This window comes from Hemicordylus capensis, chromosome 2, assembly GCF_027244095.1.
Source record: "Hemicordylus capensis ecotype Gifberg chromosome 2, rHemCap1.1.pri, whole genome shotgun sequence".
In the NCBI taxonomy this organism is placed as follows: domain Eukaryota; kingdom Metazoa; phylum Chordata; class Lepidosauria; order Squamata; family Cordylidae; genus Hemicordylus; species Hemicordylus capensis.
This window is the reverse complement of record NC_069658.1, coordinates 12,029,376-12,045,043: the sequence shown is the minus strand read 5'-3', so window position 1 is coordinate 12,045,043 and position 15,668 is coordinate 12,029,376. Positions and strand designations below refer to the sequence as shown.

At 46.0% G+C, this 15,668-nt stretch overlaps 1 protein-coding gene across 1 annotated transcript in view; it reads left to right on the top strand.

Annotated features, from left to right (window-relative positions):
- Window positions 1–15,668, top strand: part of LOC128348218 (lipoxygenase homology domain-containing protein 1-like) — a 90,472-nt gene that overhangs the window by 57,176 nt on the left and 17,628 nt on the right. The window contains exons 13-17 of the mRNA XM_053303958.1: window positions 37–188; window positions 4,269–4,402; window positions 6,397–6,542; window positions 10,282–10,386; window positions 13,020–13,148. Of these exons, the coding sequence (XP_053159933.1) occupies window positions 37–188; window positions 4,269–4,402; window positions 6,397–6,542; window positions 10,282–10,386; window positions 13,020–13,148 (666 nt within the window). The remainder of the gene's footprint in view (window positions 1–36; window positions 189–4,268; window positions 4,403–6,396; window positions 6,543–10,281; window positions 10,387–13,019; window positions 13,149–15,668) is intronic.

The window sequence follows — 15,668 nt, the reverse complement described above, 5'->3', positions numbered from 1 at the left end:
TTAAATCATTACAATCTTATGGCTTCATTTCCCCAGAAATCGAGTATGAAGTCCATGTCATCACTGGGAGTGTGATGGGAGCTGGGACTGATGCGAATGTTTACTTGAGCATCTATGGAGGAAGAGGAGATACGGGGGAACGCCACCTGAAGCACTCGGATAACCTGAACAAGTTTGAAAAGGAACAGGTAAAAACCGAAGGATATTGTGCTCGTTGGCCACTCTGGTCCTCATGAGATGCAAGGAAACTCCAGGATTCCTGATGCTGCACATGTGGAAGTCAGCCCTGATGGTGTTGCACAACAGTGCATTTGCACAATGACTTATTTATTTACTTGAACACATGTATATACTGTACCACCCCAAATGCACATCTCTCGGCAGTTTGCAATAAAACAACACAAATTTACACATTAAAATAATATTTTTTTTTTAAAAAAAAACTGTTAAATCCTATGAGTCTAATTAAAAGCCTGGATGAACAAATGTGCCTTAACAGCCTTTTTGAAAGTTGTCAGAGTTCTTATTTCAGCAGGAAGCACATTCCAATGGATAAGCCCATCCCTGAGTAGCCACCAGACAATTTGTGGCAACTGCAGATGGACCTCCCTAGATCATCTCAATAGGCCACAATGCTCGTAACAAAGAAGGTGTTCTGTTAAGTATCTCAAAACTAGAGACAGGGCCTTTTTGGTTGTGGCCCCTCGACTTCGGGATGCCCTCCCAGAACAGTGTCTCCATGCTTCCTCTCTCAGTTGTTTAAAGAAACAACTAAAGAGGCATCTTTTTTGGGAGGCTTTTAAATATTTTATCCTCTGCTTTTATCTGGTAGGTTTCTTAGTGTTCAGTTTTCCATTGATAACTTTTAATTTTCAATTTTCAAAACTTATTCTAATTGTGGTTTTAGCCTGGTCTTTTAACTTTTTAACCTTAACCATTTTTATCCTATATTGTATTTTATATTGAACCTTATTCCATATTGTATCGATTTTATTAACGTTGTAAGCCTCCCCAAGCAGTAGTGCCCTGAAGGGGCCAGGAATAAATATTTTAAATAATAATATAAAATAATAATAAAAACAGCATGCCTGCTCTTGCCCTTCAGAACTTACACCGGAGCTCTTCACACAACCGCGTGAAAGTGGGCTAATGTAGCCCAGCCCACTTCTGCACGGTCGTGAGAAACACCAGGCTCGTGGGCGATCCCGGTGGTTCTCTAGTGGCTAGCCCGCCTAAAAACCCCTCCCCTTAACCCAGGTTAGTGGAGCAAGTGCTCCGCTAACCCAGGTTTTCGGGTCGTGAGACGCTGCAGTGTGTTTCTGTGCCATGGCAACTCGCAAGGAGACCCCAGAACGGGATGCTCCATCAAGCCTTCTAGCCTTGGGGATCCCCCTGGCATGCACCATGCATTCACCTGGGGCATGCTGGGACTTCTGGGGGCTGGGCGGCCCCTGATCCCCGCTGCCCCTACCGGCTTTGTGACGGAGCCAGTAGTCGTGTGGGCAGCCTATCCGGCCACCCAGGGCGAGCGCTCTGCTCATGTGCGGGGAAAGCGGGCTAAGCCCACGCTCCATGCACTAATCCTCCCAGAGCTTCACACTAATTGTGTGAAGTGCCTCATCGTTTCCAATGTAAGTGACCATGCACAATTGTGGGCATGTTGCGAACACAATGAATATTTATATACCCCCTTTTCTACAAAAGTTCCCAAAGTGGTTTACATAGATATAAATAAATAAATAAAACTGGCTCCCTGTCCCCAAAGGGCTCACAATCAAAAAAAGGAAACATGAGATAGGCACCGGCAACAGCCACTGGAGGGATGCTGTGCTGGGGATGGATAGGGCCAGTTGCTCTCCCCCTGCTAAATAAAGGGAATCACCACTTTAAAAAGGTGTCTCTTTGCTCATTGAGCAGTTTAAGCAGTTGTACAATGGTGCTCTTGTGCAACACCCACCGGGACTGGCTTCCACATGCATAGCAGGGCTGGACGATCAGGAATGCTGGCACTGCCTTGAGCATCATGTAGGCCGCTGAAAACAAGCAATATTTTATCTATCTATCTATCCATCCATCCTATAAGGAGCCCATGGTTATGTTTCTCCTCACAACAACCCTGTGAGGTAGGTTAGGCTGAGAGATATGTGACTGGCCCAGAGTCACCCAGCTAGTATCACAGCTGAATGGGGATTTGAACTCGGGTCTCCCTGGTCCTAGTCCAGTACTCTAACCACTACACCACTGATACCCCTTCTTGGTTGTTGCATATCACCAAACTACACTGGAGTAATATTTCAGATCTGTTGGTACTACACACCTGAAAGAAGGTCATTGCTCTCTGATAAAGCACCTGCTTTGCATGAAGAAGATCCCAGGTTAAGCCCTTGTCATCTCCCCTTAAAGGATCACAGTTAGTAAGCTGGAAAAAGTCTTCTGAATCTCACAGAGGCCAGCCCGAGTTGGGTAGGCCGTTGGTCTAACCCAGGATAAGATCGTTTTATATGCCCTAGCAGCAATTCTAGGGAGCCAGCTTCGGATCTTCAAGTGCCACTTAGTAGAGATGTGCACAATGTTCAAATTCCTAGATGTGGTGTGAGCATAACTTTCCTAGGAGCTCAAGCAAAATGGGCATGGCATCCTTTTTTTGCAGGTGCATGGGATTTTTCCCCCTGCTTAAAAAAAAAAATCTATATTCTGTGATGTAAAAGCTCAGGCTTTTGTGCAACACCATTAGGATTTAGTGGTGACTAAATCCTGACTATACAGATGGATTCATCTAACCCAAGATTTCCTATTTTGACTGACAACAGCTCTTCAAGGCTTTCCTTCTAAATCTAGCTAGTTCAGATGCTTTTAACTGGAAGTGCTGAGAGCTTGGATCTGACTCTTATGCATTGAACGCAGGTATTCTTCCATGCATCTTTGGCCTCATCGTTATACCCCAACTGTGAATATGTTTCAATGAATGCACATTTAACATTTTCTAAAACTCAGGGGCATGTGAATTTCCTTCAGATGGTGTCTGGCATCCAGATGAATGCTGCACTGGTGCAAGGATGTTGTGCTAGCTAATTCCACTTATCTGGGAGCTTGTGTTCCACACTAGTTGAACACAACTAGTGTGGAACACGCTTGTGTCCCACACTAGTGTCATGCTGGTGCAACACAGTGTGCACTCACAACTGGTGGCATGTCTTCTCTTCTGTAGTCTATATACACTGCAGAGCTAGCTGCTATCCTCAGGGACGTAGGGAGCTCACCAGTGGCTGGGGTAGGGGAAAGCTCTCATTGGCAGCCCCTACCCCAATTGCAGCTGGACATGCACGCTAACACGCACACACCCCAACCAATCTCCCGCCCCCCCCCCGTGTCAATGTCAGACACAGGGTGCACGGCCAGTATAGGGAAGAAGGGCCAAGTCCTGATCCTCCCCCAGTTGGCACTTCCTTGAAGTGCTGGTGGTCTGGGTTCTTCTTTCTCTGCCTCATTGTGAGCCGTGGCAGCTCCCCCAACCCCAGCGGTCCAGGGACAGATACCCCCTCCCCATTTGTCCAATGGTGGCTACGCCCCGGTTCTCTTTGCTGCGCAAGCACAAAGCTTGCACAAGCAGACCAAGATCACAAGACATCGAGCCGTTTTGAGCACCTCCTCAGGCCCTTCTGGAATGGGTGCACCTTTGTGGCACTAGTGTAGTGTCAGTCCGGATACCATTCAGTACACAGGGGTACTCAACTGGTGGCAGGCCAGAGATATATAAAGAAGAGACAGAAAAAGAAATCAGTACATTGGAAAGCACCAAGTGCCATCATTTTTTGTGCTGGGGGAGTCTTCAAAGGCAGATCTTTAAGAACAAAATGATACGAATTCCCCAAAAAGTGAGCATGGTTCTGTTATATGCAGAGTTTTCTGTAAGGATTTGCTGATTAATTATAGACAATAGAAAGTGTTTAGAAATTGATGTATATCTGTTATATATCTGTTAAATATCTGTTAGGAGTAACATCAGAAACTAAATGCTGAAATCACATATTCAGTTTTTTTATGGAAGGCTTGAATATTCGGAGACTTTCCAAGTGAATATTGGGCACCAAGATTTGCAGAAGAGAATTTTGCAGAGAGTTTTAGGAGCAGATTTATTTAATCGTGAATGCAGACTTGGCAGATAATAAAACACTTTTAAAATGTGGAAATCCTGGGAAATCTTGAGCCTGAGGCACAAACTCCATTAGAAACATACAACTGCACAGCTCCTTTTTGCCGTTTTGTAGGAGGATATATTCACTGTCAAAGCCGTCGACTTGGCAGAGCTGAAGAAAGTGCGTATCCGGCAGGACAATTCTGGAAGCAATCCAGCTTGGTTCCTGGAAAGGATTGAAGTTGTTGACACCAAAGAAGATGTCACGTGAGCAGACAGATGACAGATAACATTTAGGGTCCTGGCCAAATAAGTCATGTAGCCCTTGGTGTGTAGTTGACCCGATGAGTTACAATCTGCAATCTGGAAATGAGTGTTGGATTCCTTTATGGAACATGAAATTGTCAAAAGAGGAGCGGGGAGTCTGTTGGCCTGAGCCAGGTCCTATGGGCCCAGGCTTTTAAGTATCGAATAATGTTCTTGGAGGCAGGAGTAAACAGAGAAAAAAAATATGCATTTATTTCAGTGCCAGGAATTTAAGCACTTAGTTACAGTCAAGCTGGTTCAAGGCACCACACTAGCAAAGCACAAAGATTTTAAAGAACAGGAAAGTATATTCATGGTAAGCACTAGAGATAACATTCTGAGATAGGGTACCAAAAAATTATCACCAGCTGAACCAGCAGCCTGTGAGCTTGCTTGCCTACCCACATAGCAGATTTTCAGAATGAAGCTGGAAAAGCTTGATTTGGGGTGCTTTCATTTCAGAGCAGCAACTGGAGGTCGCCTGCAAAAGCCAGTCCCATGGGGTACTCTCTGCTCCCCTGTTTGACTTTTGGGGCAAAAGAGACATGCAGAAAGTTATAAGAAAGTGAAGGGTTATGCGCTGATGCGCTTCCTCTTGCTTCTTCCTTAAAGTTACTCTCTAGGAAAACTAGTTGCTGACCAGAGAATTGGGCAGAGGATATTTTAAATGTAATATTATTTATTCTAATGCTGTTGTTAAAAATATTATTGTTACTGGGATTTTTAAAACTACTTTATTTTCCACTTTGAATACAATAAATACTACAATATTCAGCTAATAAATCAACAACATGAATTACACAATGAACAGAAAGGATATAAATGTATACAATATTTTAAGCTTTTTTTCTACTGGAACAGAGCTTTAAACGGCTGCTTCTATGTTATATACCCCAATTCTCCACAAACCACCCCCTCCCAGAATGCAACACTCCCTCCCAGAATGCAATATACACTTGCTATATTCATGAAAATATGGTATATTCACACACACATATTTACAGAGGTTTCATAGTGAATATTTTAAAAAATGTTCTTGTTAATAACAGCAAAGATCATATATACCTGTCAGGGTCCTGCAGGGTCAGATTTTCACAGTTGAATGGAAAGGCCAGAGGGAAGTGTGTAATCCAGGTCAGGCCAAAGTTAAGGTCCAAAGCCGTGAACAAAGATCAGGGGGATGGAAGCAGATACAAGGCCAGGTAGGTGATCAGGTTCCAAGAGGCAGAGGGTAAGACGTAACAGTCTGTATAGCTACTTTGGCAATAAATTGCTCAGACTAAGGAACCAAGCTTTGCTCAACATCTATATTGAGCCAGGCCCCAATCCACTCCCCAAATCACCTGGTTTGGTGAGTTGCACTTCCTGGCTTCCTGAAAGATGCCCTGATGTTGCAGAGAGTAAGGCATCTGGGCCTTCTTACCGGTTTCCTTGGTTCTCTCCCCTGGTGCTTTAAACCAGGGATTCCCAACGTTGGGTCCCCAGATGTTATTGGACTTCAACTCCCATAATCACCAGCCCCAGTGGCCTTTGGTTGGGGATTATGAGAGCTGAAGTCCAATAACATCTGAGGACCCAACGTTGAGAATCCCTGCTTTAAACTATCAAGATCTCCGGCATATCTAAAACCCTTGTCTTAAGCTGTGGGTTGGACCATATCTGCCACTGGGTCCCTTTTGGTTCAGTATATCTATCTGTGGAGTGCAGATGAGGAGAAATGGTCTAAGAAATAAAGAATGGCCATGCGGCACCATTCTCTACCCCACTTCCTTTTTGGACTCTTCTGATATATCAGAATCTGCTTTTTTGCCTACTTTCAGGTTCTGTTCTGACTTAAAGGAGAGGCCCTTTGGCCCAAGTTGTAGTGACTTGTCCCTCTTAGAGCTGGCTCTTCACCAGATTTAGTAACCTGTGCCTGAGCAAGGGCACTGTGCTAAATAGTATTATTCTTGCAGTTGTTATTTCCCATGCCAGAGGTGGTTGGCAGTGGATGAAGACGATGGTCAGATTGCCAGAGAGCTGGTCCCGGTGGCTGAAGCCTTCGTGAAGAAGGATCCGAATAATTCTGACTCAGTTTCAACACTTGGCCTGGAACAGAAAGGTTTGCGATCAGCCTTTCAAAACACTTCTTCCAATGCTGAAAATGGAACTGAGCCCTTTTAATAGTATCAGTTATTATGCCCGTGCAAAATCAGATTGGTAAAATCAGACCATGTCTGATTTTACCAAAATAGAAGGGCATCAGAGAGAGTCTGAACTAGGGTTGTGCGTTTTCCCCACTTCTGTTTTGTTTTTGGCCCGAATCTGAAATACCCCCATTTTGTTCTTTGTTCGAAACCAGCCAATCCGAAACACCCCAGTTTTGTTCTTTGTTTAAAATTGCAAAATCCGAATCTGAAACATTTGGGATTTAAAAAAATGGCCCCAGGGAAAAACTAGTGGGTGGGGGTGGTAGTGCCCAATGGGTGGAAACTACCACCCAAATTTCAGAGGAACTGGGCAAAGGGCTGGGTTTTAGTGAATTTTTGAAGTATAGGATTTTTCACTTAGGGAAGAATGGAGGTTTTAGCAAAATTATAGCTTCATGTTGGGGGGAAAGGGGTGGCCCAGAGCAGAGTAGGGTGGGTGGTAGTACCCAGTGGGGGCAAGGAAGCTGCCAGAATTATTTCAAAGGAATTGGGCGGAAGGCTGATTTTTAAAGATGTAATGGAGTTTGTGTGTCTGTAAAGTTCTTCCCCATAGGGAATGATGGACATCCATAATTCCTGCCCCATAACTGCACTTGGGGGGCACCAGGGTGGCCCAGAGCGAGTGGTGGTGTAGACCACATAGGGTGCCAACCACCCCCATGAGTTGCTAACCCATGGGGTACTGTGTTCTGTTGTTTCTGAGATGTTTTGAGTGTAAATTCAGATTCTCTGGTAGCATATGAGAGTGGATTCTTGGTTTGTCATGATCCAGAAAATGTCCCCAATGATGCTGGTGGGTGGGAAATTGAAGATTCCATATTGATTCCAAATTGCATGATGAACAAGCTAAATGGCTCATTCCTAGTAATAGAGCCAGTGGGAAATAAGGAATTGGCTTCCGCAACTGATGAGGAGGTATATATTGTTTATTTATTTTAAGTATGTATAGCTCACCATTTTGCACCATGATGCCTAAAGAGGCTAACACCATATCAAATACTTGGGCTGTGCAATTGTATGAGTTTGGTAAGAATATCAGACTGATATGCTCACTATCAGGCATTATTGGAAGGATTTCCAATATAACACTAGAGAGCCCCAGTAGCCAGAATTCTGACTAAAATCCTGTTATGCTTTTGGAAATCCTACTTCCAGTCGGCGTATTGGAACAAACTTGCAGAAACTCTACTCCAAGCCAGCTCTGAGCTGGTTTTTAAGGACTGCACCCCTGAAATTAGGGGGTGGAGGGGCCAGGTTAGCCCCCCATGAAGCACCCAATCAGTCAGTGGGTGCTTCCTGGGGGGTTATCTTGGCCCCACCCACTGATTTTGGGGTTGAAGTCCCTTAAATGTTCTCTCCAAGCTGGCTCTGGGCTGTTTTTTATTGGGTGTAAAATAAAATATCAGGTTAATGCTGACTCAATACCGAGAATGTTAGGAAGGCCATATTGGCCACCCATTTATTTATTTTTTAAAACAAATTATTGGATTGGCATTGATCAGATATTTCTGGGGGTGCATCGGCCTAAAAAGAACAAACAGCAAATGTGACTCACAACACCATCAGCAGGCTTGGGGGGGAAAGCAAAAGAGGGAATTCATTAATCCACTGAGATATTGTGCTGTTGTTGTTTTTTAAAGTATTTTACTTGGTCTTTAAATGGTTTTAATTTGAATTGTTTTTATATTGTTTTTAGCACTGAGTTTTTATGTCTTTTAAAAAGTTGTTGTACACAGCCCAGAGCTCTGGATGGGGCAGTTTATAAATGTAGATGTAGTAGTAGTAGTAGTAGTAGTAATACACTTTCTTCACCTGACAGTGGAAGACCATTAGCAGGGGACCATGACAAACCTCCTTAGGAAGGGACTTCCACAGCCTGAGTGCAGCTGCAGAGAAGGCCGTCTCTTGCATCCCAGCTAACTGAAACTCAGTTGCATCCCAACTAACTGAAACTCAGTTGCTGAGGGAACAGGGAGGAGAAGCCAAAGGTGTAGCAAGATTTTTGGTGGGCCCCCGCCACAGCATCACTACCCTGCTGCTTCACTCACTTGCTGCTTCATCACCGGTTGCTGCCTCCACAGCCCATGCTACAGGCGCTTTTGCTGTCCATGGCATGGTATTACAAGGTCAGCACCTGGCACTTATTACAGGAGCTGGGTGCTGAAATTGTAATATGTCATGGCAACAGCAGCTTTAGCAAAGGTGGCAGGGGCAGCAACAGGTGGGCAGAGGTAAACAAGCAGGACCCAGAGACCCATGTTCACAGACCACAGGTGAACACTGAGAGTGACGCTCCTGAGAATGGCTCCAACACAACTTGATACTGTGTCAAGTTCATATGGAAGGTGACAGTCCTTCAGGTTCTGTGTCTCAGTCTCCCCTTCCATCCGAAGCCCACTACGCTTCTCAAAAATATTCTGTAAGGGTCGCGTGACCCTCAGGAACATATTTTTGGCAGGCCCAGTGGACTTCAGAGGGAAGGGGAGATGGATGAAAAACCGTCCCTGTGCCTCTGTAGCACCAGGGCAGCATTAGAGTAGCAATGCTGTGCTAGTCTGGATGTCATACTTTGGAGACAAAAAAATGAGCAGTCAGTGAAATCAACAACAAAAAACGTAATCTGGAAAAACAACAGCCAAAAACAAAATCCAACCTAAAATCCAAAATCCAGAAAACCAGCAGCCTCTTCTATAGCAGCCATCATAATCCTTTGGTGATGAATTCCACAGGTCAGTTGTGCTTTGTGTACAATGTTGTCCAAGGGCGCTGACCAGGTTGCGGAGGTCGCATTGGATGAGTATTAACATAATGCCTAGTTTTCCCTCCTCCTCCTGCCAGATCTCCCCATGTTTCCAGTTCTGAGACCCAGAGCATCTGAAACAGCTATGCCAGCCACACATGCAGTCCCACAGGCCTCACAAGATCCACCATCACCATAGGTTGAAGTCCACACCCCACTTCAGCAGTCCTAAAAGGGCAGCTGGCCACAGTATCATTGCAGCAGGCCAACTATCCTACTTCCCATCTCCCAGATTCAGTGATACAAATAGGGGAGACAGGTTTTCAATACAAAACATTCAAGATTTATTAGATGATAATCAAATATATACTCTGATTAGGGAAATAGCAAAGATATTGTGCAAAGATATTGTGACCCAAAGATATTGTGCAGAAGATGTGCATAAAGATGCATGTAAAGACGCATCTAAAGGTGTATAAATATGAATTAATGGCTGGCATCTGAACTAACAAAGCACTTGTGCAAATACATTGCACTAGCTAGTTGTGCAAATAGTTTCGCACTAGTGCAAGCATGTTTGTGTTTCCACAAAAAGGTGCACAACCTCTGGCACACCACATATGTTTCGTAGTGAACCTTTCCACAAGAGCACGATTTCAAGCATCCCTATAGCTCTGCACCACAACACACACTCGTTGCACTAGCACAGCTTTGTTGATAGTGCAGACTTTCTTCATTTGTTACTCGGGATGCCAGCCAGTATCTCCAACACACTCCCTATGCTGGAGATGATCCCCTACACACTTCCCTGTTCCATAAAATAGCCCCACTTGCAATGGAACAAGAGAAGAAATAATATGTGTAGGACCTCAGATGTCAGCCTTCCCAATGGAGGTTCTTCTTTCTGACAGCTCAATCCACTACATTTACCGTGACAGTAAAAACTGCAGATAAGAAGCGCGGTGGGACAGATGCCAATGTGTTCATCGTTCTTTATGGGACCAAAGATGATACAGGTAAGAGTCAAGAACAGCCAGAGAGAGAGTAGGAGTGGTGTGGAGGAGAGAGAGAAAGATGGATTTTGGCCACTCACCTAATGGCTGCAGTGAGGCTCAAAAGATTTGGCACAGTGGCTTCATCTATCCTTTCAGTCAATGCTTTTATCTTATCAAGGCAAAACGTTTTGCTCATTAGCGCTGCTGAATCAGATCAGAATTTTTCATGACATGGAGAGGTCTAGTATTTTCAGACCTTTGGCTGTGACTCCCCCCACCCGACACACTCACATACACCATTTTCCTGGATCCTCCTCTAGCGGTTTTAAGGCTCTCTATAAAGGCCAGGGTGCTTTGTGTCCCAGCCCTGGATTGTTGCCCTTCGCAGGTGGGAGCTAACGGCAAAAAGCAGCCTACGCCCTCCCTCACCAGCCCACCCCAAGTGGCATCCAGAACTGACTTCATATCACCTCTCCTTAAACTGACTCCTATCAGCTCAAAAGCCTGGATTTCACCCACCCCACCTTCGTGGGTAGGAACATAAGAGGCTGCCTTATACTGAGTCAGACCATTGGTATGTCTAGCTCATATTGTCTACACGGACTGGCAGTGGCTCTCCAGGGTATCAAGCAGGAATTCCCCCCCCCTCCAGCTCTACAGATGCCGGAGATTGAACCTGGGTCCTTCTGCATGCAAGCAGATGCTCTATCACTGAGCTACAGTAGTGATGTGCATGGAACCGCGGAGGTGCGGTTCGGGGCCAGCGGGAGTCTCCCTTTAAGGGTGGTGGTGGGGTGGTGGTGGGGTGGCACTGACCCTTCCCGCCACTTTCCTTCTGCTGGTGCTCCATTTTTAAAAAAGGTTTTCGGGGTGGCAGCATTCCTCCCTGCCGCCCCTGCCCCCATTGCTGCCCTGAAATACCGGAAGTACGGGCTGCGCATGTGCCAGGCGCACATGCGTGGCAGTGTCCATACACGCAGCCTGTACTTCTGGTATTTCTGGGCGAACAATGGGGGCAGGGGTGGCAGGGAGGAATGCTGCCTCCCCCAAAACCATTTTTTAAAATGGAGCGTCGGCGGGGGGAAAGTGGCAGGAGGGATAAGTGCGACCCCCCCAGCCAGCGTTGAACTTTGAACCGGCACCAGCACGAACTGGTCGAAGGCCTCTTGCATGGCCTTTGGACCGGTTCGTGGACATCCCTAAGCTACGGCCCCATCCCCCGAGGGGAATAGTTTACAGCAGACAGTGAGCAGACAGTGCTCACGTGTAATCACCCATCCAAATGCAAACCAAGGTGGTCCCTGCTTACCAAAGGGGGGAATTCATGCTTGCTGCTGCAAGACCAGCTCTCCTCCCAAGTGGGGTACGTCACCATGTCTTGCATGATGGCCCCAAACATGTCTGCAGCTCTGTTGCCAGATTTGGCTTTTTTAAAGCCAAATTTTGGGTTATGGCCCATTTGACTCACGGGTATACCCCTTAGGGTCTGGCCACCAACTTCTGCAGCAGCAGCTGGCCTTGGTTGCAGCTGCACTACTAAGCCAGCGTCCGTGCTCTCACTCACTCGCTTTCGCTCCCCTCCTTGAGAAAGAGCTGATACTGGTTTAGCAGTGCAGCAGTGAAGACGACAGGCTGACTGGTGCTGCTCCACATTGCCTCAGCTGGCTTGCAAGCAGCAAAGGTGTGCCCCAGAAACTGAGGCTGGTGTCGAGGGCAAAGACTCTGGGCCAGTGAGGTGGGGGACAGACCGCTGAGAGAAATGGGTGGAGGGCCAGTAAGGGGGTGAGTGAGAGAGAGGCAGTGAGAGCCATGCAGACAGTGAGGGCAGTAGTGGGTGGGGGAAGAGGTGCCTTTAAGGAGAAATAAGCAGGTGCTTACTTAAGTGGCGCAGCGGGGAAATGCTTGACTAACAAGCAGAAGGTTGCTGGTTTGAATCCCCGCTGGTATGTTTCCCAGACTATGGGAAAACACGTATATCAGGCAGCAGCGATATAGGAAGATACTGAAAGGCATCATCTCACACTGCGCAGGAGGAGGTAGTGGTCAACCCCTCCTGTATTCTACCCAAGAAAACCCCAGGGCTCTGTGGGCGCCAGGAGTCTAAATCGACTTGACGGCACACTTTGCCTTTTACTTTTACCAGTGTGTAAGCACTGCAAGCTGCTGCGCTCTGCCCGCAATCCCGCACAGGGCGGAGAGATACAGTAATCTTACACAACTGTTGAAAGTTCCTGAGATTAGGTCTGTGCAGTAGTGTCTGACATTTCCCCAAAATGCTCTATAAACACCTATTATAATCATTGCCAGCAAAGAACTGGGTCATGTGTAGATCTGAACTGTCATGTGTTTCTTCTCCATATTGCCCTGTTTGGGGTCATCATTAGGGCAGGTTGGGCGCTGGGGCAAAGAATTCTCTCATTCCCGAAATTGTCCATCACTTCAGAATCTTTGGAGACAGACTTTCATTTTGAGTTGGAGGCAGGCAGCAGCTCTGACCTGGCCAGGCCTCTCATGAGGTCTGCAAAGATGACACCGTTCTCTGCGGAGCCCCAACTGGCCAGCCTCTTGACAGGTGTTAAAGTGTGGTGAAGGCAGGTGCCAGTCCTACCCTCCCATCCTGTAATCAGTGGGAATCTGTGATTTCAACACAACAGGGGCAATCTTCTTGATGGCCTCCAAGACAAACAAGAACAAATTTGAACGCGGGAAGACTGACATCTTCACGGTGGAATGTGTGGACCTCGGAGACTTGAAGAAAATAAAGATTGGCCATGACAATAAAGGTATGTTGGCTTAAAATGATGCAGCTGGCTTTTTAATTGTGTGTGGCTTATTTGTATTACACCCAGCTGTTTAACTTTCAAAGTTCTCTACAGTAGTTAAATCAGGAGTTCTTAATCTTTTTGCATCTACAGATCCTCAAGCATTACCAGGGGTGCAGATTCCTTTTCTGAGCATAAGAGGAATTCCCCCCTCATTTTACTGAACTCTACCCACTGACAAACCTAGTAACTCCTTATCTGCAATCCCTCAAACATATTCTTCTCCCCCACAAAAGTATGTTTTCTCTCTACCCCAAAAAATTAAGTGAGGAGCTGTTTCTCAAGCTTTCCCTATGCCTGAATCCCTGAGTATTACCTTTTTTTGTCTTATACTTTTTATTCGATTTTCACAACACAAAAGGACAAACACAAATGATACAAACACTCACAAACACACACAATACAGACTTCCATCTCATCACTGGAACAAGTGTTGTTGACAATAACCGGATCTTGCCTATAGATTAAACATTCTCTCCCCAGTAATTCATATAAAAAACAACTTTAGGGTGTTTTTAAGACATTTGTTATTCGCCCTCAAAGGCCTGACAAAAATCCATTTTGCGATGTATTTTTAAATAGACAAGAAGAGGGTCCCATTCTTTTTTAAATTCTTCAAATTTATTTCTTAGTAGTGATGTTAATTTCACCATTTCTGCCAATTCTAGTACTGTAAGAATCCAATCCTCTTTAGACGGGCATTGACTGTCTTTCCATTTGCGCACAAATGTCAGTCTTGCTGCCGCAGTTAAGTACATGAAGAGGGTCCAATATTTCCTCGGTAGAGCATGGTTATCAATACCTAATAGTATTGATTCTGGACTCTTAGGAAAAGTGTTTAGTGTTGCTGCCACCACCCAGTTTCCACAATCATGTTTTCTTACAATAAGTCAACCCCATATAAACAAAGAGGGTGGCACTCCGATTCTGACCATTTTTTAAACACAATACAGTTTCACAGTGAAATATGGCGGACAGGAAAAGAACAGCCATGAGATGTGGGGAGAACATAGGTGTTGCCATTGGCATGGGCGAGGTGGCCCACCCAGAAAGGCTGAGCAAGCCATCTACTTGAGCTCTAGAGTGCTGGAGTGGAATGGCAAAACTTCCAGCTGGGCCTGGGCCAACCCTCCATAGCAAAGAGTTATGATGAGGGGAGATAGATATATAGATATAGATATATGGGTGTGCAAAGGATCCTAGGGTTTGGTCTACCGTGAAAAAGGATGCTCTTGGAATGGTAGACCCAGGCAAAGCAGAACAGGAAGCTCCAACACACTCCTGCTCCCATGCTGGCTTGCCAGCTGGAGATTAGCCATCTCATGAGAGGGCCAGTCCACTGGGGAAGACCACAAGCTCCATGAGCTTCAGATCTCTGTTGGACTGCGCTCTCATGAGGTAGGCCATCCAACTCTAGGGGCCCCCACTGATGAGGGACTCCTAGTATTTGGTTAATAATTGAACTCATACTCCATATCCTCCCATCTCGACTCAACCTTTCCAGACTCCCAAGGAGTCCAGGCCACTCCATGTGTTGGCTGGTCTCAGGTGAGCAAACTAGGGAAACACCAGGGATAGACCACAGTCCACATTCAAATGGTCCAGGCTGGGACCAGCATTGTGGTGTATGTAAATTGGCCACCCCGGGGCATTCTGGGGCAGGGCACCCATGGATTAGAGCAATCCCTGGTGGCTGTGCAGGGTAAAAAACCCCATGTGGGCATGTGTTTCAGGAAGACCAGATTGCCAGAGGGAGCTCTTGGACTCCTGCTTCATGGCAGTTGCCAGGACCTGAAAGGTGTTGCTGGGGTACCCTTCCCCAGGACATGCATGGATCCAGCAATAGGGCTGCGCATACATGCCTCTATGGCCTGGCACTGTCATGAGAGAGAGAGGTCCTTGGAAGAAGGGAATGTACATCTATTGCACATTTTATTGTCACACTGGGCTTTCTAGCCTGTCGCTGTAACCATCATCCAGATGAATTCAAGATGGTTCTTCTCCAGAGGTTGGATGAGACTGCTTGTTTGCACCCAAGGGGAAGGGGCTGGGCCCCCCTTCCCCTAAAAATTTGTACAGAAAGTAGAACAGAACTACTTAAGAATTCTACGGGCTGTCTTATAGTTCACACTTTGGGTTATCCCTTTGCCGGTACACATGGTACTGCACCAGTCTGGGGCATCTCCAAGCCGGGGGGCCCAAGGCTGAACATTTGGATACACATACATATACGTGCAGTGTTTAGGGGTCCACTCTATACAGTTGATGAGAGCAGGACTGTCCACGGGAAACTCAATAATATAGGCACTGTCCAGACATTCAGGGAAATCAATATCCTGCTGACCAACCACACTCCACATGCAATGCCTTTGAAAGGATGCCTTGCTGGGCAGCCACACTTGATCAGGTGTGTGATTAAATGAATCCCCTTCCCTGGATGGAAGCTGTCAAAACATCTTGTATGGAAACTGCAATTAAAGG